The following is a 22,189-nucleotide window of genomic DNA, read 5'->3' on the forward strand; positions in this document are numbered from 1 at the left end:
CTAATTTAATTTCAACTACTAGAACTATCATGTCTAGTCCAGTAACTGCTTCAAATAGGGCAGCACTTATAGGATGGGAAATCACTAGATCAGTGCTAATATGGGTGTGGACATATGGACACATATGTATGAAAGTGTGTGTTTCTATTTCTTTTTTTTTTTAAGCAGACTAAGAGATACCTTTTTTGCGTTGATCCTCAGACATGTATATATTACCCCAAAACAAGTGCAAATTGGGGAAAACATTTTACAGCAATTTATTATTTATTTACTTATTTATTTTGTACAGAAGGAGCGGGGAACTATGTACTGATCATTAAAAGAGCTTTCTGTGTATATATTCGGATCATAATGGCCAGAGAGATCGGGAACGCAGTTAATTACCCAGAGCCAAAATGGAGCTCCCTACAATGGAGGCATGGCTAGCAGCTGGGCATTTTTTATATAGCAAAAGAGTAGGAACTCTGACTTCAGACACAAACTCTAGGAAATGTGCATTATTAAGATAAGAAAATGTATCAGGGGCATTGTCTGCAAATGGGTCAATTAAAGAGTTGGATAAGGAATTATTTTTCCATTGTAATAGCGTGATGAGTTCCCTAGTCCAGTGGTTCCCAACCGCCAGTCCGCAGACTGGTGCTGGGCCACAAACCACTGGCTGCCACGCTGCAGTGGCTCTAAGTCTGGGGCTAAGGTACACTGCCCAGTGCCTTGCCTCCCGCCGCAGCTGTTGGGAGAGATGCGTCCTGCTCTGCCTCTCAGCCAACCAACACTAGACAGGGGTGGGGTCTCCTCCTGGACAAGGAAGAACAGTTCGCTGCGCAGCGGGAGTGCCACATGAAGCCTGGCACAGCAGACTTAGAGAAGCTGTAACCCAGGCAGCAACATATTTGCATATTCATTATTTGGAAGTATGGAAATAAAACGTATGCAAATATGGAAATAAAACATTGCCAGTGCACCAAAAGGTTGTGAGTGAGTTTGACAGTCCATGGTATAAAAAAGGTTTGGAACCACTGCCCTAGTCAATTGTATTATATGTGAGTTGGTTCTTTTTCCTTAAATGAAGATTTTAAATTGTCTGGTTCGCAGTGTGTTAGCTGAACAGCCATAGGGTCTCTCTCAAGAGGGCCTTGGCATTTTTGGAATTAATATGGAGGCAGCACAAGCCTGGTTCTTGCAGTGATCTTAGACTAATTTATTCATGGTGCGAATTAACACATAACTCCTTTAAAAGTAGCTCATTTTTGTAGCTGCATAATTTTTTCTCTTTTTAATCTATTTAAATAAAGAGATGTTTTATATGCATATCCTCTGGTTCTTCACTGCAGTGTCCCTATAGATTTGGGACTCTCTCAAAACCCTAATGATACTTTGGTAATGCAACTACTTTTCTGTCCACTAATGTGTCCAAAGATGTAGTGTCCATTCCAATCCAACTGAAGAGAGAATAGTTGGGACATGAAACCTTCAGGGTGAGTGTATGCATTGGGGGAAATAGTTGTACCCACCCACCCAAGTCTCAGATAAAGGCATAAAATCAACCACCTCCATAAAAAAAAAAAAAAAAACTATATTGTAATTTACAAGGAATATTTTTCCATAGTGCTTATGAGGTAGTTTGGTTCAAACTGCAATTGTATTTTCTTTGGGTTCTGTTATTCTGAGCTGTTTTATGTTTCCCTTCATGCTGATTTTTTTTAATAATATTGTTAGCTTTTAGTCTTATTAATTGTATCCCAAAATAAATAACTCAAAATATCATTTATATTTGAAAAGTAATCACAGAATTTGTTTTAATTCATTTTAAAAGCCTCATCTGTTGATATTAATCCTGTTTTACAGATTTACATTTCTTCTTTAACTATAGCTAAAAGAAGAAACTAAATCTTACATTATTTTCTTTTCCTAAGTAACATTAAATGGATGGATTTATAAATCAATTTATAAATAACTAAGAATTCTAGCAAAAGAAACAGGAAAACTTAAGCTAACATTCTTACATATACTTTCATCAAAGCTTTTCAGCCTCATGTTAAAAGAAAATGATTGACTACTGAATGGTGACTCATTCTATTTCTAGATAATTTCTCATCTCAGAAAAACCATAGAACTTTCACCTATGCTAACAAAATTCTTGCCAAGACACAGCAGCTAAATGATTTCTGCAAGAGCATATTTGGGTAAGGGCAAGTTTAAAATTTAATTTAAAAAGGTACTAAATTATATTAAAGGTATTTTCCTGGTCTAGCAAACAGCAGACAAGGTGTAGTATCTAGTACAACTAGTAAAGAACGCACTAATTCTTCAAGTGGACATAAGTGCTATTGTTCATAATTATTGGAGAAGTCCCTGTGCTGCTTCATATTGTGGTGAACATCATGATGTATGCCTACTTTCCTTGTGGCCGTAAGTTTGCTCAGATGTGTCTTATTTATGAATCATGGCAACATCTTTGTTTTTTAATCACATTAACAAGCTTTGGAAAACTATTCCTCCAACTCCCCCCTTAGGGTATGTCCACACTACAGCGTTATTTCGAAATATCTAATTTCAAAATAGTTATTTCGAAATAATGCATCTACACACAAAATGCATTTCGAAATAGCTTTTTGCTATTTCAAAATAGAGCGTCCACACTGATTGGACGCTGAATCACATTTAAGGCCAGCCGGAACTGGTACCGGCAGGGCATCAGGTCAGAAGTTAACTTGTAGCCAGGGCAGCCAGCAGGGCACCCTGGGAAGAGCTGGAGGCCCCCTATTTCGAAGTAAGTGTCTACACAGCGCTTATTTCGAAATAGCAATTTCGAAATTGGCGCTACTCCTCATGGAATGAGGTTTACCAATTTCAAAATAAGCCCTCCGCTATTTTGAATTAATTTCAAAATAGCAGTTGGCTTGTGTAGACGCTAGGAAAGTTATTTCGAAATAACGGCTGTTATTTCAAAATAACTTTGCTGTGTAGACATACCCTTACTGAGTATACCCCTAACTAGGCAACCCACCTTGCCATTCACAATCTCCAGTCCAACGGCATCTACTTTAGCACTACTGATTCCAAGAAGCACTCCATTCATAGCAATGGTGCGGAACTCAAGCGTAATGTTCACATCTGATCGGACTTTATAACCTTCTTTGACTGAAAAACAAATGACAAGCATAAAGTAGAAGATTATGAATGTAGCAGATCTGGCAGTTTTCTGCAATATCTTTTTACAGTATTTGAGTTTATGTATCATTGTGAGCCAAGGATGGTATAAAATCCATGAGAGACAGTAGTCATAGCCCGTCTAGAACTATGAACAGTAAGCAAATTCTCTCAGGTTGAAACACCTCCGGAGAGGTACCAACTCCTGTGGCAGGCTTGCCTATGCTAGCACAAAGTAGGTTCTCCAGAAGGCCAACAGATAAAAGCCTCTTTTTAAATTGATGCTAGGCAACAAGACAGAACCCTCTGTCCAAGGTGAGGGCGGCAATCCTCAGGGAACGGTTCAAAGGGTTGACACTGGTCAGAACCCTTGTGGAGGTGGTGGGAGTAATCCCTGGTAAACTGAGTAGCATGTGTGTAGGTTGTTTATTGTTTTCAATATTCTTTTTTCTGTAAAGCCTTTATCTTATGTATTTGCTTAGAGACAACCGTGTAGTAACATGTCACTGTGAGCAATTAAGCAGTTTATAAAAGACTGGCATCTGGGACGCAGCGGGTAAAAGCTCCAGCAGCAGGAAGCCTTTCCCTACTGCCTGAACTTTCCCCTGCAGTGAAGAAAGGGGCACCACAGCACACCATACTGCTAAAAATAGCACTGTGGACACGGAAAGGCACTATGTGGATATATTGAGAGCTGTACAGGGTATACACCCCCAGGGTCACACCCCTAGGGCTCCAGCATGTCTTTACTCACCTAAACCATGTCTCACTATCTTCCCTGCTGTTCAGTGTAAACACTCTGCACAATGCTACCAGAAGAGTGTAAGGTAGATGTACCTAAGAGTGGGTGCCATTGCTGGAGCATGGAGGGGAATACAAGTGTTGTTGCCTTGAACTGTGACAAGTAGTCAATAGTCCATATGATAATCAATTGGCATAAAGTATGTCAATTACCCTGACTGGACACCATTTTTTATCAATTTCTAGAAAGTTATTTGTAAACTATAATCCAAATTCAGATGTGTAAAGCAGTGAGAATTAAACTCCTTTACATGTAGTTGTTTCCTTTCAACTCCATTAGACTTTTACATCAGTACACTGGGTTTAAGTAGATCTAGGGAGTTTACGTTGGTATAGTTCAATATGTTGAGGAAACAGAAAAAGTCAGAGGTGCTGGAACAATCTGTATAGGAGGGATACTAAGAGCTATTGAACCAAATTATAACCCCTGTACATAATGGAAACCACTTCAAACCAGAGGGTTCAGCAGCACCCACCACATCTGTAATTCCAGCACCCATGGAAAAAGTGTAAAATGAGCCCCACCCTTCTTCAACTTCACTTTCCTACACCTTCTGATTCCTCAGCCTTTAAATTACACTGTCTTAAACTCTTTTACTTATACACACACATGTACATGTAACAGTTTCTTTTCTCAGCTGAAGAAAAGTTAGGTCTTTTACTTGTCAGAAACTCCTTTACAGACTACCAGGTCATTGGCACGTGGTCAGGGGGCAGCTTTGGACATAAAGGAGGAAGGCTCAGTTGGAAATACATACCCAGAAGATACAATAGTTGAAGAAAGTGTCATTTAATTATGTTCACTTCAGCTAGACATCAAATTAATATGTTTTCATTAGCACTACTTCAATAAGTTATCGATTCCATTAATGACACTTACCAAGGGCAGCAAACCCACTTCCATCAAAGAAAGTGCCTTCCTGTGCTGCTGCATAGCATTTAGTCACAGAAAGAATGGAGACGGGGCTCTCTTTATCGACTTGCTTGTTGTTAATCATCACACTGCCAATGCATGCAGGGGTGCTGTGAGTGACCTAAGCATAGTGAGATATGACAGTTAAAACATAAGGCAAACTGCAGGCTGAGCTCTCACAGCAATGCCTGACATTACTGCAAATTAAGGAATCCTTGAAGAGAACATTCAAAGATTTAAAGCACCAACATAATTATTTATGCAGTGTCACAAGTGTACATGATGCCTTGCAGCATTAAAAATAAACGGAGTGTATCAAAATAGAAAACAATCTCCGCATAGAATTGCTAATAGTCAGAGACAAATGCCTGAAGGGTGTGCTCTTGCTCTGATACAAATACATGAGGTTTGCCATTGCCATTATTGGGAACAGAGAACAAGCCCATCAATCAAAAGTGCTCTGAATTTGTTTCAGTACGTTATTATGAACAGTACTAATATGTCTAACCTTCATTTTTGTTCTGATAAAACTATAGCTTCAAAGGGTTAACGTATTACAAGCTAACACAGATGGTGTGTCCAATTATGGAAGAGTTAAGAGTTACAATGAACAGGGAGGCAGAACTGATACCCATAACAGACCATCTAGTTCAGCAGCCTGTGTTAGTGACCAGTATCAGATACTATAGAGAAAGGTGAAAGAAACCTGTACTGGAACACTATGCTTCCTAGCCCCAGACAGAGAGTTGAGGCTTAGCTTATGCTGTGAACCATCTGGGTTCTCTCTCAAACCTTTTTAAGTAAGGTATTTTCAAAAGCAATCTTACATTTCCAATGTTTCTAGCTGTATAATCTAAAGGAAGCCCTCCCAGATAAAGCTTCCCCTCCACGTCCAACGTGTTACCGTCGCCCAGAGCATTAATTTCTGAAGATTCCTGCCCATCCACAGTGATTATGCCTTTTCGTTTCACATACTCCGTCTTTACCTAGAAGAAATAGCAAAGTTTGAACCAAATTGCTGCCCACAAGAAGAGTGGGCAAAGAGCCACTTCTGAAGATGACCTTAGAGCCATCGTGTCCAACACACTAGCCACATGTGGCTATTTGGCTGGTTGAGTGTGGCTAGTTGGCTTGAACAATGTGGCTATTGGGCCGGTTGAGAGTGACTAGTTTGCTATAGCAGTAATCACTAGAGCGGCTACTGCTTTAGAACTGGTTGGATACCACGGTCTTAGAGGCTAGATTGCATTAGCACACTGCATTTGGTGTTACTCTTGGACGTCATCCACAAGTTGAGGTTGTTTCAGAATTCAAGAGCATTGCTGCTCAAGGGCTTTCATTCCAAAGCACTGACACTCAAACACTCCATAGCCAGCACTGTTTGCCTATTGTCCTGTGGGAGCAGTTCAAGGTGTTACTATTAGTTTTAAATGCAATAAATAAAAGAATTAAAGACTATTTAGGTATATTTAGGGTAGCTTCAGAACTGCTGACAGGGACCATAATTCTGGAATATTCTGCCCTCAACACACACTAGAGCTCGTCTGTAGTGTCTCCGGCTGAAGCTCATCTTTGCTTTATCTGTGTGGTAGCTTATGTTGTTTGTTGCTCTTCTTATACATCTGTGGCCAACAAACATGCTTTCTCTACATCATGCCAACCCCTGCCCTCTGATGGAGTCCAAACGGTCACTTCCGCCACTTGCTCCCACGCGGCGGCCTGGCTGAGTGGCGCAGAAGTCAGCCGAGCACCACTGCGGGAGGCGAAGGGGGGCGGAGCGGTGACGTTCACAGCCAGGGGGCGGGGCCTGGAGCTGCTGTCATGCCACATGTCACTGCCCCATCTCCCCTTCCCCTCCCGCCGTGGCACTCGGCTGACTTCTGCAACGCTCATCTGGGCCGCCATGAGGGAGCAAGCAGAGCAAGCGGCCGTTTGGGCCCCGCACTCCCCATGCAGCATAGGCCGCCCAGAGGGAACAGCCAGCATTTCAGCAACAGCGCCGCCCAGAGGGAACAGCCAGCATTTCAGGCAACAGTGCCGCCCAGAGGGAACAGCCAGCATTTCAGGGTTACAGACTCAGACATTGGGCTACTATATATATGATATTTCTGGGTGATTACTGGGGTTCACAAGGGCTAGCACCAATGTTCCCTCAAATGTTTTCCATCCATGTGTGGATCTTTCCCTCCTTGTGTGGAATTAGTTTTGTTATGTACACCAAGGCATGTTTGAATGTGTACCACAAGGAAAAACGTAAACCTAACTGTGGGCGCTCTGTTAATCAACTGGGCAACATTAAGAATCTCTCTTGAGCAGCCACACAAGCACACAGCTTACAGGGAACACTGACTAGCACCATAAAGCCTACCTGCTGAAGCACCTACAATGTTCGCCTCCAAATCATGCACACTACTGGCACCTTCAGGAGTGCGCTGGCTGCCAGCCTCAACCCCAGGGATTATAGAATAGTCGAGTAACCAGTAAGAATTCATGAGGTTAATCGGCTATTCAATTAACTGATATTTAACATCCCTAGTGAGTTCAAGTCTCTGGGGTACCCACCGTGTGCCATTTGCCATCACTGATAGCAGCAGGGTGAAAGGCTACTGCCTTTCCTTTTCCAAGGTCAAATGAGAAATAGAGTTGTCCTCCATGAAGCTGAAGGGCTGCATAATCAATCTGGTTCTGATGAGCCAGGTAGTAAATCAGGCCACTAATGGCATATGTTCTCAGCTTCAGCTGGACAGAAAGTCTAGACAATAAAAATAGAATAATGTTCAAATCCTTGCTCTGTAGTGACAGAAAACCTGCCCTGAGACTAAACGTTATTGGTTTAAAAAGGACAAAAGCAATTTATAACCTACCATATATGTCTGAAAGTCTGACAAATGGAGTTTGCATAATAAAAAGCAATATCATGCCTCAGAAACATACCAACAGCTTGTCACCAGGTGAGTGGACTCTTTAAAGAGGCTAGATTCTGCTGCACTCTGTGAGAGTCTCAGCCCACCTTTCCAGGTGACAGAAACAAGCCCTGGTCTAATTTAGTAGATGCCAGTGACTCATAGCCAGGCCTTTTGGGATATATAAAGAAGCCTGAAAGTTCAAGAGCAGGGAGATGCTTCTTGCCCCAAAAGATAGATATCTGGGAAGTGTATATAAGAGCAGGGTGGCAAACCAGCCCACCAGAGAAATAACTGGTCAGGACTCTCTTTAGCTTCCAGGCAGGTAGCCTAAGTAGTGAATGAGACCAGAAGTGGGCTCTTGCAGGAGATCCAGAGGGAAATGGGGAAGACGTTTCTGGAATGGGGCCTGGTTGGAGCTATCTGGGAAGGGAAATCCCCTTGGGGGATTTAGATGCCCAGGGGGCCAAAGGACTGCTAGCCTTAAGAGCTAGTCTGGGAGACTCTGATTTTGAGTTGAACTATTAATTTATGTTAATAAAGAAGATCCCGGGAGAGAAGTGTGGTTACAGTCCACCAAGTTTGGTGCGTTAGTACATAATGGCAGAGTAAAGAAACTGAGGCAGAGGCAAGGTCTGATGCTGGGTTTGGGGAAAGACCTTCCTACACCATCCTTCATAGAAATTGTTCTTTTCTATGAAGCTAAATGCAAGATAACGTGTCATGTTTCATTCAAGATATACCTACTTCCTCCTGATGGTAGACTGATTAAAAAGCAGTACCATGTGGCTGCCTTTAGCAAGGCCAAACTGGTGGGCACCAGGAACATGATCTGGCATTGAATCCTGTGCACACTGTGCCTGTTAATGAAAAAGCTTTATTAGAGAATAGTCCACAAGAGGAATTAAAATATTGTGTTGCTTAAGTAATACTCTTTTACGGTGACATCGCTGTGGTGTTTGCTCCCTGTGCAACAGACACATTGAAAAAATGTGAACTGTTCTGTAATCTCACATTACTGGGGCATTTGTCAGGCACAAAGAAAATTACAGGCTGAACCTCTTTAGTCCGGCAACATCCGTGGCCTGGAATGATTTTAGTTAGCCTTATGTCCCCTTAGCATGGGTGTGGCCAAGTTTACTGTGGTCCCATAAAGTTTGTGTACAGCCAGCATTCCTGGCTCTCAGTGTTCTGTGCTGTTATTTAGCTCTAATTTACACCTAAATGTCTCCTAATTGCCCCCAAAAGAAGTGGAAGAGTTGGAAATGCTGACCTCCCATAGTTTGTGAAATTCTCTGGTTCAGCACCGATCAGATCCTGAGGGTGCCAGACTAGAGAGGTTCAACCTTTACTTATAATGACTAAACTACACTTCACAGCATTAACAAGTCTCTGCTGGATAGGTGTTATAGCTTTTGATTCATTAATTTACTTCCATTTTACTTATTCATTAGTCTCTCAGCCTGTGTCACAGAGAGGTCAGAAAAGAATTTTGATGTGAAATTCCTTAGCTATTTTTAGTGGAAATAGTCTCATCTATATCTAAATAAAGATATTCAGAGCATCAATAGCTCTGACTCAGAGTACGAAACAAAATTATACTACAGGTCTCAGCTCATCATTTCTTATTATAGGCATGTGGTATAAAATCATAAATCTATGCCACTCCACCCGAAAAATAATTACCAGACACTCAGGAAACACACAGTCATAAAGATATACAGCTCCAAAGAGACTAAAGTAATGCTGCATCGTATTCTTGGGAATGTAGCACACACAAGTTATGTGTGAACTACATATAGAACCAAGACTCACAGATAAAAACTGTGATGTTATTACTGATCCTGTGCCTCCACAGTGGTCTTGGCTTGCTCCTTGGCAATGAAAGCATAGCAGAGAGTAGCACCGGCATTCACAGGATCACTGTGCTTTCCATGGTGACATAACCCTGATCCAATCAACTTTCACTGGCATTGCAAATCTCAGCATAGAGTCACTTTGACAAGAGCTCATGCCAAGAATTGCAACTATTCTCTAACTTCACCTGCCTTGAGAGCTCTGTCTGCCTTTTTTATGCAGAGTTCCTCAGTTGCAAGTGTTATGGGTGGCTGATGAATGGCACACATATTTACCTTTCTTGTCCTCATGCTCATGGCCTTCCAGGTATAAGACCAGATGGCTACTGTATGCTATTGCTCTTTTTCCTTACAAGTCATCTTTTCAACCCCCTTCTCAATCCCCTTCTGCGTTCATCTGTCTTGCCATGACACAGAAGGGAAATAAAGTGTATGGTTCTGTATTTGGGGTTAAGTAAAACACTGCTTAGAGGAGACTTTACTCATTCAATACTCACTTTGCTGACAGGGGCAGCATGCATTAAGTTTGTAGTATGTACTTTCTTAATATCTGTAAGAGGTTGCAGAGGAATTGGCAAAGCCTGCAGTTCAGGTTGAATTTCAATATCTTCTGCCTGTATGACAGGTTTATGCTTCTCTGAAAGCAAGCAGCTGTCCATATCCACATGCTTGTACCTCACCGCAGTGGTGAAATCCAAAAGCCTGGGTTTGCAAATGAGAGGACTCTAAGTAGATGAAGGTACTTTTCCAGAATTCACTGACTTGTCAATGGGTGAAGACTTGCACATTAGTGAAAAATGTTTCAAACGGGTTAAGTACAGTAGGAGAAACCCATTAAATCATTAAAATCCTCTAATTCTACACAACAATATTTATACAACAGTTTTCTTGGACAATTAACTTATTTATGCATGCAAATCAGATCACTGAGAACCTAACTAGGTGTTTTGTGCAATGTGTCCGTACACATTAAAGGCACTTTTGGGGCTGACATTATCTGAAAATGTGTCCAGCAATACTCACTGATGTAAGTTTGGTACTAATCTCTTTTCCATTTTACTGTTCATTACAGAGAGCTGGCAGCTTGCTTACAGTACAGAAAAATAATTAGATATGGTCCTTGCCCTGGAAATCTTGTAGTCAAAAGCGAGAGTTTATATTTTATATACATAGGACTGCAGTGCCACTCTCAAAAAAGTGCTGCCATATGCTCTGACTTACTGCATATTAAAGATCAAATTGCTAATGCAGCCGTAAAACGATCCTGTCATCTTGAACCCAGAAATGCCCTCTCCTGCTGGAATCCCACCAGCATAGAAGTTGGAAATATTCATGGGGCTCATTTCTGCCGACAAGCCAAGTCTCGTTTCTGCAGGATTACTTTCATCCACTTGCACTGTTATCATCCTGAAATGGTGAAGCGTAAAATTATTCCACAAGTAACTTCATTTCAACTTGAGGAATGTCATGTGCAAAGAAACAGATTCAGTCATTTTTACAGTCCACCTAAAAACTAATATCATTTAAAACTAAGGAGGGTCTTTCAAGAAAGATATACTCAGATGAATTTGTTCAGTATCTTTGCATTTATAAATTCAATAACTAATCCTGTTACAGGAATAAATTGGGCATTTATGTTTCTTAGTCAAATACATAAATGGCCAATTAAATGTTACTTTTTCTAGAAATGTTTAGTACATTTTCCTCAGGTGGCCCAGGCTGTCTAAAGCGTTCAAGGAAGCTTTCATGCACAACTTAATCTGTGGCTGTATGCAATTACCATATAAATCAAGACTCCTCCATTAACAACAGAAACACACAACCCTGATTATTCCACTGAAATGAGCTAGCAAAGTAATTTCTTAAGGGAACATAGTGAACCAAGGATGACATACAGTAATTAAACAAGTGGTACTGTTCACAGTCATATGTACCTCTTATTCCGGATCAGGATGACAGAATGTTCTTGCCCATCACTGTATGTTCCATTAGCGGGTTGGAGGATGATTTTTCTAGTACTTGCTCTGTCTCCAGCATTAATATGCACTACAAGATGACCATCAATCAGCATGATGGAAAAGAAGGGCTGTGGAGAAAATATTTTTAATGCAACTGCATTTTCTTTCATACCCTATAAATAATACTTAAAAGGGTGATTTGATCAAATCTACCCCCAGATTTAGGTATTATAGGCAAACTTTAATGAACTCCACAACCAAAAGAAAATATTCATCATCTATTTTTATTTATTTGGTTTTTTTTAAATTTCAATTGAAATAGTTCAAAAATAAAATACCAAAATGCACAAATGGCCCCCTGCACTGTTTGCAAGTCAAACACTGCAACACTGTGACAATGAATGAGAACAGATAACAGGACAGAAAACTAAGCATTTTAACTTAAGAGACATGAAATCTGGATGTCCCCCAGTCCAGGGTAAAAGCTCAATCGTTTTATTATCATTAATGGTTGGGTGACCTATTACAAAGCAATTTAAAGAACTAGCACAGACACTCTAATGGGCATTTTTTCCCTTCTCTTTCCCTCCCCATCCCCTCTCTTTCTCTGCTATTTATTTGTACCCTGGATTCCTTACTCCATTCATCAGAAGAAGTGGGTTGTGTCCACGAAATCTCATGATACCATCTACATGTTTTGTTAGTCTCTAAGGATATGTCTACACTACCCTCCTAGTTCGAACTAGGAGGGTAATATAGGCATACCGCACTTGCAAATGAAGCCCGGGATTTGAATTTCCCGGGCTTCATTTGCATAAGCCGGGCGCCGCCATTTTTAAATCCCGGCTGGTTCGAACCCCGTGCCGCGCGGCTACACGCGGCACGAACTAGGCAGTTCGAACTAGGCTTCCTAGTTCGAACTACCTAGTTCGTGCCGCGTGTAGCCGCGCGGCACGGGGTTCGAACCACCCGGGATTTAAAAATGGCGGCGCCCGGCTTATGCAAATGAAGCCCGGGAAATTCAAATCCCGGGCTTCATTTGCAAGTGCGGTATGCCTATATTACCCCGCTAGTTCGAACTAGCGGGGTAGTGTAGACATACCCTAAGTTGCAGCAGGACCATTCGTTGTTTTTTGAGTTTTTTCAATTACAGACTAACATGGTTACCCCTCTGAGACAATATATTTGAATCCAACAGCTACCCCCTGGTTGTTGGGAAAAAAACACATCATTGTCTCTCTCTGTTTTCCCTTTCATTCCAGAGCATCTTAAATGTTGTAAGTTGAATGAGTCTTTATTATCCTATCCTTTTACCAGCCTTCTGACTATGGCAATGAACAGATTTCTGGGGTGTCTTTGCTACTCTATTTCCTAAGAAATCTCTGTGTTTAGGTCTTCCTCCCCACTGCCTGCCTCTGTGGCTGCTCATAGCTTTTCTCAGTAGTACCACAGTGAAACTGGCCTGATTCTTTTCAATTTCAACCTAACCACATAGCAGCAGCACAATCAACAATAATCTAGTCAGTTTTCATTCTGCCACAATTCTGCAAAACCATGAGCAGCAACAGAAGTACTAGAGTTGTCTGTCTGCAGATTTAGGAACACAACACTGCATTGGAAGACTTTCTATGCACCCATAAGGGCTAGATATATTTTTTTAATGTGTAATGAAAGTTTACATTCTGAATGAATTGATTTCATTTGCTTGAAAAAAACACCCTACTTATTCCCAAATGGATTTTTTTTCTACCACTGCTATCCAGTTTACATTCTTAAACTAAACAGATGATCTAAAAGCAAAGTTATAAAAAAGTATTTACAGTTTAAAGCAGTCAGTACTAACCAAATGTGCTTGTCTGCGTCTTCGCTTCTCCATTCCTTTGCTGAGACCAGCCAAGATAATGCCACTACTGTTCTTAGTAGCAAAAGTTACCATCAGTTCTGATTCTGGAGACAGGGACTTAGGTAGCAACTCAATGTAGCCATCATTCAAGATGTTAACACTACGAATTGGCTAATTGAAAAGGAGAAAAATAATCAATAGCTTTTATCCCCTATGAGATGTCCAGTGAGAAAGAACATTATCATTAATGGACTAACTGATAATTTATCAACAAACCAATACACTTCTACTTTCTACATTGCACCACAAATGCTGATTCATTGTTTAATATACAGTAATAATCAGATTATAACAACCCATCAGAGATGCCAGAGTTTCCTACCTCCAGGACACAGCCTTTTCTGACACCATATGAGTTTTTTAGCAAGTCAAAGGTGGAACGGGATATTTCCAGGTTCTTAATGCATCCAACATATGTTCTGCTGTTAAGTCCTTTCCTGAAAGGAGGAAAAATAGTTTCCATGGTAAAAACAAAACATTGGTTTAATAATGTAAATTGGAATTTATTGGGGGAAAATATAAAGTTACACTACTCATCAGAAAAAGGAGTAATTGATTTAAAAGCCTGGTCCTGCTCTTCGAAGTCAGGATTAGTTTTCTCATTTTTAATGGGAATAAAATTGAGTCAAAATGTAGCTGCATAACATATATTAAATCTTATCTGAACTGCCAAATCCAGAGGAGACAGCACTAAAAGCTGAAACACAGAAATGGACAGCAATGCACTGCAAAACTAAAGTATGATTCATTTCCAAAGCTTTGGGGTACATCCTCAGATGCAATGACCACAGCTCTGTTTTACCTATCCCACCCCTTCCTTCTTATTAAGAGCTGCTAGGAAAATAAATTGTTCTATGGTGCAAGTTAGAACAATCTAAGACCTGGTCTAACTTGCACTGGTTCATTGTGCCTTTCCTAAGGGTTCAGCTGTGGGCAGTAATTATCCAGGCACAGATATGAGGTAAAAATCTAATTTCCTTATTTGCAGGGATCATCAGATACATACTTCAGAGCCATTATATTGAGGGTGAATTGAAGCCTCTTGAAGAATTGACCAGTGTGGGTGTATAATTGAAAAAGCATATGCTGTAAATTGGAGAGATCCGCAAATTATTCTTTTTCAAATAGCTCCTACTGGGATATTTTATTTTTTGGTCTTCCTCTAGTCTAAGTACTGAGACGGAGTTGCATAAATTCCATTTTACATTTACAAAAACATATGCTAAAGAACAAGTTTTTTTTCCATTAACACTAAGCTGGAAACCATGACGTGTACTTAAAATGTACATGCATTTATACTATGGTCCTATTTGATTCTATTTTGCACTTCAATAAAACAGACTTATTTTGACTATTTTAAAAAAAGAAAGAAGGCCCTCAGTAAAATATACATAACTTCATGACTACTGCGTGCCCCTAAGTACCACCTCACCAAACACAATAATATTAATACTATAAATATAATAAAATATTCAAAACTTTTCAAATAAATGTTCAATAAAACTAAATTCAGCTAACTTATTTATTGCATGAGAGGTTCAGAATGCTGGAGAGAGCTCCAGACTGGGGCAGAGGATCGGGGTACAAGAGGAGGTAAGGGTTCTGACTAGGGACGTGGGCTCTGGGCTGGGGCAGAGGATGAGAAGTTGTAAGTGCAGGATGTGGCTCTGGGCTAGGGCCAAGGGTGTTGAAGTACAAGAGGGAGCTCAGAGCAGGAAGTTGGGTGGGGATGTGGGCTGTAGGCAGGAGGCAGGGCTCGACAGAGAATTTGGGTGCAGGGCACTTACCTCAGGCAGCTCCCAGGCCTGATGCAGGCTCCCTACATACTCTAACCGACCACCAATCCTGGTAGCAGCCAGCTCAGGGTGCAGGTGGCTCTGTGCACTGCCCTTGCCTGCAGACACCATCCCCGCAGCTTCTATTGGCTGCAATCCCCAGCCAATGGGAGCTGCAGAGTAGCGCCTGCTGGTGCAGGCAGCTCACAAACTGAGTGTGGGAACAGCAGCATGCAGAATCGCCTCCTCTCACACACACATACCTCGCTAGCCAGATTAACACAGGATTTTTAGTATGTGCAGTCCAGGCTCAGAGCTGGATTAAGTCATGCTGAGGCCGTAAACTATGTCAAGTTTAAGAGATCCCGTACCATTACCAAAAAATTTGTATTTTCTAACAGAAAAGACAATGAAAATAGAAACAATAATGTTTTATATCTGCATATAAGGTGAGGATACTAAAAACCAGTAATTTTTTACCCCTAATAATCTGAGGCCCTAAAATGTAGCTTATTTGGCTTGTGCATAAACCCAGCACAAAACATTTTGGCTTCTGGTGGCCCAGAGATCTTTCTGTGGAGGGCCCTCTTTACCCAGGGCCCTGGCTGCAGTCCCTACAGCTCTTAAATTAATCTGGCCTTACCTCCCTCTAGAAGCCCTGCAAATCAGCTTTGTGGCACTTCCAAGAGAGTTCTGAGTAGCCACTTGCTGCATGGCAAAGAGCCACGGGCAGCTCATAAGCCACAGACTGAGCATAACTGACCTAGAGGATGGAGCATTGGACTGGGACCCAGGAGACCTGCTCTGCTTGTGACTTTGAGCACCTCTCTGCTACAGTCTCCTCATCTGTAAAATGGTGATAATGCTGCTTAACTCCTGATGCAAAGAGCTTTGAGATCCACTGATGAAAACAGGTAAGAACAATTAAGCTGGCATAAACTGTTGTAACTTAAAAACAGCAAACTGTTGTAACTTAGGCAATGTCTACACTGCAGCATTATTTCAGAATAACTGATGTAACGTGCGTCTACACTACAAGCCTTTATTTCGAAATAATGTCAAGCTGGAGGATTTCATACTCCGACTCATGGTAACCCTCATTTCACAAGGAGTAAAGGAAGCTGAAGGAAGAATGTTCTTCCTTCAACCGCCTGCTGTGTAGACAGTGCCAAAAGCCAAATTAAGCTATTTTGACTTAAGCTACACAACTGATGTAGCTGAAGTTGCATAGCTTAATTCTGCTTTAGCCCTGCTGTGTAGATGTGCCCTTAGTTATTTCAGTGGTACTATACATTTTCAGAAGCTGAAGATCCTCCTCAATACTTACAAATGTGTAAGCAGGGGGGAAAGACAGGAAGAAGCATTAACACTGTACCTCACAGCCCTAGATCTTGGCAGTCCACCAATGTAAATAGGGTCCTTATCTGAGCGATTTAGGTCTGAGGCTACCCCAGGGGACTCTCCTTGCTTAGTTTCTTTATAATTAAGATTATCTGCATCCATGACAGTCAAAACTCCTGCAAAGAAAGGAAATACAGATCAGTGGATCAGAACACTAAAGATATGATTTTCTGCTGTAGGAATCTTTTTGTAGTAAGTGTACATTAATTTTCCAAGTGAAATGAGTGTACATATAGTCTTTTTTTTCATGATCAGAGTTGAATCTATTTTACTCTCAAGACTTTAAATAAGATAGCCAGTTCTTTTAGCTAAAACAAACCGATCTGGATGAAAAAAACACAGAAAAGTATGTAGGGATAATAAATAAGGATACAATTTTCTCCTAGTGATCATGGACTTTTCTGGGCCACAGAAGCAGCAGCCAGCCATTAACCCCCACTGCAGCCCTGGGCCACTGGGCCAGCTCCTCGGGGGCCAGAGCAGCTGTCCGGAGCCATCAGAGCTGTAACCTGAGCAGTGGCCCAAACTGTGGCCAAGGGACACCAGAGATGAAGCAGCAGCCAATGACAGAGCAGCTGCCAACACTGCAGAAATAGCCAGGGACAGGTCAACCCATGGGACCAGAGCAGTGTCTTGGTCAAGAGCAGTCCCAATGGTAAGGCAGAACCTAGGATAGGTCAACCACGAAGAGTGGAGCAGCAACAGCACTGGAGTAATGGCCAGCAGTCAGCCCCCGGTGGGATCCCACTGCTTCCTCCCCTCCCCAGGCATTTTTAATAGACATCACACACAGGTCACAGGCTTCTATGAATTCCTGTGTATTGCCTGTGACCCAGGCCCTTGACTTTTATTAAAAATACCTAAGAAAACAAATCTTAACCTTAATCCTAAAGTACACTTATTGTCATTATCCCTCAGTCCTCCATCATGGGGGTTTAAAACAAAACAGCCGGCGGTGAATAGACATGCCCTCACGCGTCTGGGGAAGAGACGAACAAGTTCTTCTGCCCTGCAGTGCCTGTTCTGCCCCTGGTGGGTAGAGTTTTAAAAGGGAAATCCATCCCGCAGGAAGGGGCAGTGAACAGACAGAGGGCTGCTTTGCCTCAGAGAGTGCTACAGCAGAAACAGGACACAGCAGCAGGCTTCCCCACTCCCAGAACTGCACAGCCCAACTACAAAGCAGTATGCCCTGCGAAGAGAGGCCAGAACTTGACCCCATTAAAAGGCAATAAAATGTGTTAACAAGATAAGCCCAAAGAGTTGAATCCAGGAAAGACTGACTGATTGCAGGGCCACCTTTGCCTTTCTTTGTTTTCAAATAGATTTCCTTCTCTAACAGAAATAGAGGGAAGACAACCTTCCTTTTGGCTGTTTATTTTACTAAGAGCACCCCGCAGTTCTATGAACTAGGGAGAAGGACATTATAAATGCACAGAAGTGGGGTCTAGAGGGGACCTGAGAAAGCCCCAGCTCTCTCACAGCTTCACAACACAAGATTTTTAAGCATAAAAATAGGAAAGCTACTGTCTAAAATGTATCCCCATGAGTCAGCAATAAATCCTGACCACAAATCAATTCCATAGGTTTGAGCATTCAGGAGTTTTGTTAAACCTTCTATAGAATTCCTGCATTTTAACTGCTCAAATGCACATGTTCTGTTTTGGCTTTCCTTAAAATTCTCACAGGGCATGTCGTCTACACTAGGAAATTATTTCGAAATAATTTATTTTGAAATAACAATTCCCAAAATAGCTATTTTGAAATAAGCTTATTTCCCCAAGGACATAGGAGTTATTGTTTAGAAATAACCAGCCCCTTATTTCAAAAGAACGGGTGTGGATGCTCTGCTTGTTATTTCTAAATAAGGGGAGATATTTTGAAATAACTCCCTAGTATAAACTAGGGCACAGTGCCTAAGAGTGGTATCTTCTGGAGGTCATTGATCAAGATGTCTTTTACCTATATGTGTTCTTGAATTGCTCATTCGTGACCTTAAGGATTGCTCAAAGTATTCCTGTAATCATTGGAATCATATTTGTTCAAGTGTCCATAATAGTTTAACTTCATGGAAGGGTTCTTCACATTTCACCATCTTCTCTTATTTTGTTTTTTTAAATGTTCCTGGCTGCTGACTTGGCAATATCAATTATCAGGTTCTGGTTTGTCTTTTCTACAAAAACTATGTCCATCCTTTTTGCCTGCACTATGAAATTTGCCAGATCACATAAAATCTTAGCCTCTTCCTTCTCCAGAGCACTTCAAATTTGACAGTCAGAATGCCACGATTCATTTAAATTGTTATTTGCTCAGAGACTCCAGTGACTCCAACTGACAATCTCATTGTGCCTGTTCATACATTCCCCCCTAGCTAGCTCCTGCAGGAGCTCAACACACATGGCAGCATCTCGTCCTCTTCGAAACAGATTCTGCAGTTTGGGGAGCAGCTATGTCGGCCAATTTTGTTTCCAGTGTAATTAGCCCTTAAGAGTGCAGGCTTTCTGTCTCTCTCTTCAGGTTTCCTTTTATCAGGGAACCTGCACTGTATTTTCCCCTTGTGTTCCAACAAGGGCGCCCACACTCCTTGTCTCCGTGGCGCATGTCCTAGACAGGAGCACTTGCACTGAAAGGCAGTAACAGTTCAAGCAATGCAATGTCTACACTGGCACTGTGTGTATCTAACTACATGCTATGCCTTTCACAGAAGTGAAGTTAAGTCAATGCGGTGGGCAACTTACATCCATGGCAGCTGCATTTTAATGTAAACACAGAGTTAGGTCAGCTTCTGCTGCCTTATATCAACTTAGACCAGACCTGTGACTGGGTGCTGTTAACTGCTTCAAACTGAGCTCTAAGGAAGCCAGCAGTCTGGTCACTTAGAACAACCTGGACTCTGAGGTTGTTACGGTAGGACACAGCTCTTACGCCTGCTGATCATGAGTTTGTGAAGTGGTTAGATCACCAGATGGACAAGCCAGGAAGGAAAGCAGAAAGTTGAAAAGGCTAAGCCAGGGAGCAGGAAGGGACTCCTCACAACTAATGCTATATACCTGAAGCTTAAGAAAGAGACAAAGAATAAACACATAAGCTGAAGGTACCTTGGGGTATGTCTAGACGATAGGTTTTGTCAACAAAAGTTGGCTTTTGTCGACAAAACTATACCTACGTCTACACTACCACCGCGTTCTGTCGACAGTAAGTTGACAGAAAGTGGCAGTTTTGTCGACAGTGGTAAACCTCATTTTATATTACACCTTTTTTTTTTTAAAGTACTCTTTCAAAAAAAGGCACTATTGCATGCAAACTGTGCTTTTTCGAAAGAGAGCGTCAATGAAAAATATAACAGTGTTTCAGTAATGTAAAGACTATTCAAATGCATTTTTCTTCCTCCTTCACATTACATATAAAAAGGGGGGGAAATAAAGCCAACAACAAGCTTCATTCATGCATCAGAAGGCTCATATGCCATGCAATCAACTGACATTACCATACCTTTTAACAAGATAGCTCGATGGCTGTCAAAGAATGAATGTGCATTGGAAATACTCAGACAAAATTGGTATGGAATGGTGACATTCCTGATGACTCTTTTAGATATAAAATCACAAACATTTACTTTTCAGTCTGTGTCCTACCTTGCTTCTTGTTCCGACTGAATGAGATTTTGTACCATGTTCCATTATTGTATCGACTTTCAGTTGTAAGTGTAAGCGGTCCTGAACCAAGATCAACTGTTAGTCTAACTTTGCCATCTACAAGCTCGAGGGACAAGAAATCTCTCTGCAGAGAAAATTATACAGATACACTGAATTAAAAATAAATATGCAATAATGAACATTTCAAAGGTGATGGGATATCCTTAGTAAAAATGCAAATGACTAATATATCCAGAATATCTTGTACTCAGGGTACCTATTTTTCCTATGTTTTGAAAATCTAATTTTAATACCATTTTAATAACAATAAAAACAATAACAGTAAGTTAGTAATAATCCTAGAAATCTGTTTGCCATGGGAAAATGCATAATTTTGCCTTTTTACAGCAAATCTTTAGTTTTTTTTGTTTTTTTTTTTTTTCGGCCCACATGTGACAGCCCAAGCCCCAGTGAAAAAATCATTTCGATTGCAGAAAAACGTGAATTTTTATGGTTTTTTAATCAGAGAATGTTGTGGTTTTTATCATGGAAAACTAGAATAACTGATAATAATACTCTAGAAGGCTATTCCCATATTTACATTCCTTTGGGTTTTTTTTACCCCATCACTATGCAGAGCACTCTGACCCACCATCAGGATTGGTAACCCCACCATTTGCAGAAAGGTTTCAACAATAAACGTTATATACAGGCAGTCCCCGGGTTACGTACAAGATAGGGACTGTAGGTTTGTTCTTAAGTTGAATCTGTATGTAAGTCGGAACTGGCATCAGCCGCTGCTGAAACTGATCAGTTTCAACCGTGGCTGAATCTGGATGCCAGTTCTGACTTACATACAGATTCAACTTAGAAACCCAGGCGTCCCCAAGTCAGCTGCTGCTGAAACTGATCAGCGGCTAATTCCAGGAAGCCTGGGGCAGAGCAACTCTGCCTCGGGCTTCCTGTAGTCAGCCGCTGGTCAGTTTCAGCAGCGGCTGACTTGGGGACGCCTGGGGCAGAGCAACTGGGGTACTGCTGGGTTGCTCCAGTAGCGCGGCTCCTCCGCGCTACTGGAGCAACCCAGCAGCACCCCAGCTGCTCTGCCCCAGGCGTCCTGATTCAGCCACTGCTGGTCAGTTTCAGTAGCGGCTGAATCAGGACGCCTGGGGCAGAGCAGCTGGGGTGCTGCCAGGTTGGTCCGGAGCGGCGCTGTGGGACCAACCCAGCAGCCCCCAGCTGCTCTACTCCAGGGGTAGGCAAGAAAAACCTGGTCTGCTGGGAGGGGGGCACTAGCTGCACCCCCCCTCCCCCAGCAGACCAAGGAGACGGAGAGCAAAGCCGCGGAGCACGCCCGCAGGGGGACAGCTCAAGCGCGCCCAGGCTGTCCCACTGCGGGCGTGCTCCCAGGCTTTGCTCCCCGTCTCCCTGCAGACCAGGGAGACGGAGAGCAAAGCCGCGGAGCGTGCCCGCAGGGGGACAGCTCAAGCGCGCCTGGGCTGTCCCTCTGCGGGCGTGCTCCGCAGCGTTGCTCCTGTCCCCGTGGTCTGCTGGGGGGGGGGGTCCAGAAAAGCCGCTGGACCCCCCCCAGCAGACCAGGGAGACCAGGAGAAGTTTTTCTCGCCCCGGAGAACACGGGTGGCGACCCGCCGCCCGTGAGCTCCGGGGCGAGAAAAGCCCTGTTCGTAAGTGCGGATCCAACTTAAGTCGGATCCGCGTAAGTCGGGGACTGCCTGTATAAATTTCCTTTGTTGATTTTGGGCCCCTTCATGTTATATCCTCAGATTACTGCCTTTTTTATCATCTTTTGAATTATCATCACAGATTAATTCTCCAGGATGAATGTTTGTATTTTAATTCTAATGCTTCTAAAAGATTCTAAAGGTTCAAAATAATATAA

The 22,189-nt window shown here is 42.1% G+C and overlaps 2 protein-coding genes across 7 annotated transcripts in view; one reads left to right on the top strand and one right to left on the bottom strand.

Moving 5' to 3' along the window:
- Window positions 1–22,189, top strand: part of ARHGAP28 (Rho GTPase activating protein 28) — a 140,619-nt gene that overhangs the window by 117,803 nt on the left and 627 nt on the right. For 4 of the 5 annotated variants that reach the window (XM_075920948.1, XM_075920949.1, XM_075920952.1 and 1 more), the window contains one exon: window positions 2,084–2,183. The exons of the other annotated variant lie outside the window; for it this stretch is intronic. In XM_075920948.1, the coding sequence (XP_075777063.1) occupies window positions 2,084–2,158 (75 nt within the window). In that variant the 3' untranslated portion in view covers window positions 2,159–2,183. The remainder of the gene's footprint in view (window positions 1–2,083; window positions 2,184–22,189) is intronic. 5 annotated transcript variants of the gene reach the window in all.
- LAMA1 (laminin subunit alpha 1) overlaps window positions 1–22,189 on the bottom strand; it is a 163,423-nt gene that overhangs the window by 4,725 nt on the left and 136,509 nt on the right. For both annotated transcript variants that reach the window (XM_075920947.1, XM_075920946.1), the window contains exons 50-61: window positions 20,293–20,437; window positions 16,635–16,776; window positions 13,807–13,921; window positions 13,425–13,595; window positions 11,558–11,709; window positions 10,845–11,030; window positions 10,121–10,325; window positions 8,515–8,627; window positions 7,427–7,616; window positions 5,692–5,850; window positions 4,832–4,985; window positions 3,008–3,141 (exon numbers count right to left, since the gene is read on the bottom strand). In XM_075920947.1, the coding sequence (XP_075777062.1) occupies window positions 3,008–3,141; window positions 4,832–4,985; window positions 5,692–5,850; window positions 7,427–7,616; window positions 8,515–8,627; window positions 10,121–10,325; window positions 10,845–11,030; window positions 11,558–11,709; window positions 13,425–13,595; window positions 13,807–13,921; window positions 16,635–16,776; window positions 20,293–20,437 (1,866 nt within the window). The remainder of the gene's footprint in view (window positions 1–3,007; window positions 3,142–4,831; window positions 4,986–5,691; window positions 5,851–7,426; window positions 7,617–8,514; window positions 8,628–10,120; window positions 10,326–10,844; window positions 11,031–11,557; window positions 11,710–13,424; window positions 13,596–13,806; window positions 13,922–16,634; window positions 16,777–20,292; window positions 20,438–22,189) is intronic.

This window comes from Pelodiscus sinensis, chromosome 2, assembly GCF_049634645.1.
Source record: "Pelodiscus sinensis isolate JC-2024 chromosome 2, ASM4963464v1, whole genome shotgun sequence".
In the NCBI taxonomy this organism is placed as follows: Eukaryota; Metazoa; Chordata; order Testudines; family Trionychidae; genus Pelodiscus; species Pelodiscus sinensis.